Source organism: Bombus impatiens, unplaced genomic scaffold (assembly GCF_000188095.3).
Source record: "Bombus impatiens unplaced genomic scaffold, BIMP_2.2 scf_0272, whole genome shotgun sequence".
Lineage (NCBI taxonomy): Eukaryota > Metazoa > Arthropoda > Insecta > Hymenoptera > Apidae > Bombus > Bombus impatiens.
In genome coordinates this window covers 44,907-52,379 of record NT_176691.1, presented here as the reverse complement: position 1 = coordinate 52,379, position 7,473 = coordinate 44,907, and the positions used below count along the sequence as shown (strand labels likewise).

Sequence of the window (7,473 nt, the reverse complement as noted above, 5' to 3'; positions counted from 1 at the left end):
GTGTGTACATTTGGCATGTTATCGTACGTCTCAATCTAGGCCGAATCTTCTGTATAGTACCGTGAAAATTGATTTTGAAACGACCTATTTTATGATTATCTTAATTTATCGAAAGAATCATGAACACATGCGATGTATCTGATCCGATGTATCGTGGTCGCGCGCTTCGTCAGCGGGCGAATCGTGCGAATGAACGTGTAGCTTATGTGCGTGGAGATGTGATTCGTAGCTGAAGCCTTCGTTACAAGTATCGCATTTGTGAGGGTACGATTTCCATAGTTCGTCCGGATAATGCTCCAACTTGTTGTGATGATGAAACTTGTACATTCCTTGAAACGACTTACCACATACTGCGCATAAAAAATCTTTGCCCTTGTAATAATACGTGTTATGCTCGACAAAATGTTCGTAGGATTCGAATAACAAATGGCATATATTACAGATTTGTTTATCTTTCAAAACGCAATCGGAATTCAACGCCAGTCTAGGATTCTCTCCAATATGGAAGTGTCGTTCGTGAATTTGAACTCTCGATTTCTTAACAAATCCTTGATTACAGAACTTACAAAAGAATTTGTAGTTCATCGAGCACGAAGGCGTATGGGTAGCGAGCATGTGAAGCTGTAATAATCTTTTAGTGGAAAACATCGTGTTGCAAACGTTACACTTTTTGGTGGCTGTTTGGCAATAGGTGCGCTCGTGTATGCACAAATTTTGAAATGTTCGGAATTGTGTCCCACAAGTAGTGCAAGGAAACTTTGTTCCGTTCATCTTGTCCGCTTGGTAACCCTTCACGCATGCTATCCCATTAAGTAGCCTTTTGTTCTTTGCAGCTGTATCGAATGACGAAGAGAAAGTATCATCCGTAATAAGCGTACTCGGAGCCAAATAATTTTCCAAAGGTCTTGTCATCCCATCCGGAACATCCAACGTTTGTTCCAAATCAGGCGACTGTACTATGCCGAGTTTCATGTCACTTGGTTCTTTCAACGACCGAGACAGATGGTTTACACGAGGTACACGTTGTTTATGTATCGAGACTTTCATTCGACGACATACATTCTCATGCTGTTTCAAACACGAGTATAGCCAAAATCGTTTGCGACAACCTTGGCATTTGTGTTGTTTCTTGAATGCCTTGCAATTTATTTCAACATCAACCGGTAGAACGTCCTTCTTTGATCTTATGGTCTTCAAACAATGCAATATCATGTGCCGCTTCAACAATGCCGACGTGTCAAACTTCTCATAACACACGCAACATTCCCTTCGTTTAAACACAATATGCTGACGTAGATAGTGAGTTAGTAACTTATTCATGGACGTGTAACGTGCGTTGCATATGCTCGACATGTAAATCGCATGGGACAATTTCACGTGCTCGCGCAAGTTCTCTTTCAAAGAAAACGATTTTTTACAAATATGACATTGAAATATTTTCTGCTGATCGACCTTAGAGTTCTTCTTAAACTCAGCCGATTCTTGTCGAGGTACGATTAGTCTATGAACGAAAGATTTTACAAATTCATTGAATCGCTTTGACGCAATCGTGCCTGTTTCCAAAGGCAAATTACCTGCCGAGCTTGTCTCACGAAAACCTTCAAATTTCTCTTTCACATTTTTCGATACTGCTTGTTTGAAACCGTCTTCGTTTTCGTTTTCCTTCTCCTTTTCATCTTTGTCTCCGTTCGACACAAAACTAGTAGGCTCCAAGAATTTGTCGCATTTCTCCAAACGGACCACACATTCTTTACACTTAGCTTCAGGTGCAGATCTTTCACTTTGGTTAAACGGATAGCGGGACTTGTTTCTTTTAAAAGATTGTCTTGATCTTCCAAAGGCCTCAAACTCCAATAAGTCGTAAAAATTATATAAAGAAGAAGAACATCTTTTTAGTGGCCTAAGGTTGTAAGATATATTGTGCGAGGTATTAGAGCCTTCAGATTCAGCTCCTATTTCGTTCTTTAATAAAGATATCATTGTTTTGGAATTCACATGAATTTGAACAAATGGTCTTTTCCTAACAGGAGATTCGATTCGCTTAACAGAAGTAGACATCTGGATAACTTCCGAAGCCGTTGATGTCTTGTTGCTAAATGTCTCGAGCGTTGAAGTTGGAATAATAGTCGCAGTAACAGGAATATTCTCCGTATCGATAACTTCTTTCGGGCTAACCCATTTTTCATTCGGTTTATCTTTGTACAGCGATATAAAGTCTGTAAGGACGGTCTGTTTCATCCTTTTCGAAGGTGTACCATACGAATCGTTTAACCATTTCGGATGCGTAGACTTGATCTTGCTGTCCGAACCCTTGGTGGGTGTATCGTTTGAACTATTAGATAGTTTCAAAGATATATTTATCGAGCTATTTACGCTTTTTGGGGAGGAATTGTGTGAAGTATTTGATTCTGCCATGACTATATCATCCGAATGATTCGACTTTCCTAACGATTCAGGAGATGTTTTCGTAATTTTGCTTTCACCAGACAATATTGCGTTCCCATGCATATGGAATAAATGAGATTGGATATATCTTTTATAGGAAAAACTTCGGTTACAAAAATTACATCTATATCCAGGCCATTGTTTCGTACGACATCGCGTCTTTAAATGACGTATCAACGCAATATGTATACTGAAGATCGCAGTGCAATTATTACACTTGAATACATTACAGCTATATAATTTATTATGCAGTTCCAATAAATGTTTAGTTCGAAAAGTTAACAAACAAACATTGCAACTTATTCTGTTGTTCGAAGGTACTTTATGTTTACTTTTTCGTTTATCAGGATCCGATTTGTTATTTTCTAAGTATGTACTCTCTCGAGGAAACGCGGATTCTCGATTTCTACAATAAACACTATCCGAAGATTCACCTTCACACATCGCTGTCTCATTTTCATTCTCTGTATTAGTATCAACTGGCGATAAATCATCGCAGATCTCTGGATCGATTGGCTCTTCCTTTATTCTTATTGCATATTCAGAAGGCTGAAAAAAATATACAAACCTAATGTAACATCCTAAAAAACGGAAATTCTATGAAACAGTTCTAGTCTAGTAATTGAAGTCAATCGTGCCATAAATATCATGGGTAGGATAAAAAGCTACGTATAGAGCCACTGCACTAGGTACTAGAAAGAACAGTTTATGACGCCATGTTTATGAGTCAGCCAGGTTCTACCATTAAAAACATGAAATACATAACTGCACAAATCTAGAATACTACATACATAACAAGAGAGGTGTAAATTTTGTATAGATTTACGGTTCCATTAGAATTACTAAGAAACTTTTCCTCAACTCCTAACATTTACCATGGGACAGGGCCGATCGATATTTTCAAACCAGTGTGTAGCGAAGTCGACTATATTCAACTATCAACTATATTCAAATGTAAGAAAAATCAGATTTGCAAACAATACTTTTAGCATGGTTGTTTAACGTTATTTCATGAGTATATTCTTCCCGGTAGCGAATTAGTAAAAAGCAACGAGCGGTCCTTCTACGTGTTTAGCAAATTGTATATTATAAGTGAGGAATAAAATGTGTACGACGGAGTAACAAACACCATGCAGAGCTCTAAAAATTCCATATCATTTGAAAATATAAAGAAACAACTGAACAGAAAAGATGTTTACAAAAATCACCATGAATTGTTTAAAATAGAAATATTTGTATCCAATTCGGTGGAAAATGTCTAAATAAATATGGTTTTTGTTCTTTTATGATGTATGTTGGCTTGCACCGATGCAGAAAATAATATATTTTCTTAATTGATAAGCAAAGCCATTGGCTATATATTGAGTATATATTGATATATTGATGTCATTTCATGAGACTTTGGTCGATGCGAAGCATCATTACAATACGTTTCAGCGTGTACATGCTGCTCAACGTACTTTCTACGCTAGACTATACTAAAACTACTGTCCCAATGCTGTTCGGACAGTAAGGGACATATGCAAAATTCCTCCCTTTCACTGTGTTGCCAATTTGTATAAGAATATATCTGTGCCTCGTTATAACTGTCCGCGGAAAAATTTTGTATATGAACTCATAGCAGCAATATCTTTCATAACGCATGAGCAAAATTAAACCTGAGCATAAGGATACACGAGCGTTAAAACGGACATACGTTTCACAGTAATTTCGCACGTACGTAGAAGTCACAGCATACGAGCGTTGCCTGTTTTGCAGAGTTGGCGGAATTACTCGCGTACTATCAGAGCGTTGGCACGCAGATGGTCGAAGCGATAAAATTCCATTTCTCAAAAATAGCGATTGTTCTTGACTGTGGCGTAAACCATGCCTAACAGAACCTTCGGGACCTTGTGTTGCAAAACTCAAAAAATATTTCTTTTTAATCTGAACCGACATCGAAGTGCGTCAAAAACTGTAAATAATTTGATTTATACAAACAACAAAGGAACTTTTTTGCAATAACAAATGATTTATAATAAACAAATCTAAAAATCTTTGCACAAAATAGAAAAGTTTTCATTCCGATCCAACTATTCGCTATAGAATAATCGCTGGACATACATAAAAAATACGTACTCGTCGAACTGATAACGAATAACTAACGATACGTTCGTGTGACCTGCTCTATTTAAGGTTATATAATACAATACAGAACATGCCTCATCTGAATCCAATGCCCGTACATACTAACATAAATACATCAGTGAAAAGGTAACGGACGCTGCCAGTGACGAACGTTTCTGGTACATGTGTGAGTTTTAATCTATTATACGGCAATATATTTTCCACAACATACGTTGTTTCAACGCTCGTATGCTTCAACGCATTAATATGATAAAAATCTTATCTGTAACATGCATCTTTTTTATTAATTCACTTGGTATCATACGAATAAATAGATAACATTTCACGATACATCAGTGATTTACATTAATATTACATAAAACATATTTATATATGCATAAATATCAATTTTATATTCTACAAGCCTAGGAAAATTAATAAAATTAATAACAGGAACACAAATGGCAAACATAATCAGTATACTAAATATTAACATACTAATGAAAACATACATTTGTAATTCAATATTCCTATTTTTATAAAATGAAATATGTAAATGAAATTTAATTGCAAAAGTAATGGCATTCGTATAAACTTATTATTCTACAACGGGGCAATCATATATTATATTGATAATAATAATAAGCAACAAGGTTGCATCGATCATAGACTTTCTGCATCACTTTAGTATTTTTAATCCACGTATTATTATTGAGCCATAATATATAAACCACAGACCCAAGAGATCATAGCGCGTTGGCCAAAGTAATCTTACAATTGAGAGATACATTATATAAAATTTTATGTACCATGATGGGAAATTCTTTCTAATTCGACAATTAAATTTCATCTCTATTACAAATCACAAGTTTGCGTCACAACAGCCAAAGAAGCAAATCTTACTTCGTCATATTGAAATAGTTACAGAAAGTGGTACATAAACATTAGCTTAATATGTTATATTAACCAAGATTTATAGAAACAAAATATATTATTCAGTACGGTCAAAGTTCTCTTATCGAATGACGTTTCAAAAGGTACTTACATCTGTTTTGCTGCCCAAGTTTATATCCATGAAGATCGCATCAACAGGGCGTGCGTAAACTAACACTCGAGCCATTTGCTTTATGAAATTATTATTATTATTAGACAAACTGCTTACCTGTGCACAAAGAAAATCTATGATTAGTGAGTACTAGACTTTAATAATATCCTCAAAGAACAATTCACGTTTTCCTTAAAATATGTCATAATTGCACAATAACAGTAGCAACTTGTAAATGAATATAGAAATTGTATGAAATACAATCATCAAATATATATTTAACAAAACTGTAATTATTTGATAAAAAGTCGTAAAATCAATGAGAAGCAGAAGACAATGGAAAATATTTCAGGTTAACGTGTCATGCATGATCTTAAAAGTTGTTTACACTCTCATTATTCACTTGTATTCAGAACATGTTTTCCTTTGTTAATAGTTCGCGTCAAAATAGAATGTAAATTTTTTTTATGCATATATAAACATGCACAAAGAGAGAAAATACCGTTCAAACTCGGACACCACCATAAGCAACACTATGGACATCAAAATGGCATCATCCACTAGTAACAAACATTTCGCTCAGTTCAGACAGGTTCGGATCATTGTCGGTAAGGAAGTAACCTTGAAAATATATTTATGGATGGAAAGTGTACAATAAAGAATCCTATATTATTTATAATACATCATTCTTCAACAGTTTACTATTAGTTTTATCTAATTTTACCTAATCCATTTTATAAATTACATTTTAATTACGAAACAATATCATATGGTACGTTTACACGTAACGGTAAATCAAAAATTGATTCGTAAAGCTACAGCGCATGCGTGTTATTAAGTAAATTTTCTGACTAACTTCACGTTATGTCCAATACAATTTTCTTGTTCACGTTTCTATATAAACTCACGTTATATACGTATGTATATCTGTGCATCTAAGAACCTACACCAACACACGTCAATGAATATCTGATTATTCCTGCATCATAAGCATTGTAAGCATCGCATTCGTATACACAGGTTTGGAAACTCCAGTAGAGGGGGTAATGCTCTTAATATTCGGAAGTCTGTTTTACAAATCGGCCGTTAGTCATAGCGCTGGCATCGTTTTGTTAACACTCCTGTCTGCCTTATCATTGAAGGTAAAGAATATAAACTGAACTGCTTTTCATAATTTTCATCAATATACTTAAAGTAAATATACACTATTTTATGTGATACAGAAGAATGTTGTTTAAATAAATGTAATTTTACATAATACAATAAGGTTTAGCTATAAACACGATCGTGCTGCTGACACAAGAAGCGCTGCACGACGATGTCTAACAAATCGATTGAAGTGCCTTACTTGAGAAATATTTTCTGGCCCGTAAGAGTCTTACCCACTCTAATGGAATTCTTAAATTTGTGTATACGAACATGGCAAATATGTGCATACATGTACATAACATGCGCGCTCACACGCACACGTATTTATTGTTGGCTCTGTCAAAGGCTTATGAAATACCACTGGTTGTTAAAATATCTGTCAAAATATCTGCTTTATACTCTAGCGTTAAGGATGAGAATCGTATTGCTCAGGAAATTAAAATGTTATTAAAGAAATGATTATCTGAATCCGATGGACCGTCAATTTTTGCGGTCGGTAAATTACCGGCAACATATTTATATGTAATATCATCTGAGATGCAATGCCACAGACGGAACGAAGTACAGAATAAACATTTATATCAGTATACATAGACGGGACGTAGAATAAACACGTTTGTCGCACGTCTCGAGGCTTTAAGACTCTTTACCATTTTAGTATTATTCCAAATGTTACCGACTCAGCGTCTCGATAATATTTTCTCTTCTCCTCGGCACAATTATCCAGT

General features: G+C 35.2%; 1 protein-coding gene across 6 annotated transcripts; it reads right to left on the bottom strand.

Annotated features, from left to right (window-relative positions):
- Window positions 1-6: 6 nt before the first annotated feature.
- On the bottom strand, window positions 7-6,624 carry LOC105680648 (zinc finger protein 14-like). 6 transcript variants are annotated; one of them, XM_033320317.1, is made up of 4 exons: window positions 6,505-6,624; window positions 6,099-6,217; window positions 5,597-5,713; window positions 7-2,994 (listed from the first exon to the last, which is right to left on the bottom strand). In XM_033320317.1, the coding sequence occupies exons 3-4, from the start codon at window positions 5,669-5,671 to the stop codon at window positions 118-120; spliced, it is 2,952 nt and encodes a 983-aa protein (XP_033176208.1). In that variant the 5' UTR covers window positions 5,672-5,713; window positions 6,099-6,217; window positions 6,505-6,624; the 3' UTR covers window positions 7-117. The 6 variants fall into 6 exon arrangements, with proteins under 6 accessions (XP_033176208.1, XP_033176209.1, XP_024222857.1 ...); XM_033320318.1 differs by lacking the exon at window positions 6,505-6,624 and having other exon boundaries at window positions 5,964-6,217; XM_024367089.2 differs by lacking the exon at window positions 6,505-6,624 and having other exon boundaries at window positions 5,985-6,217.
- Between the last annotated feature and the right edge of the window lie 849 nt (window positions 6,625-7,473).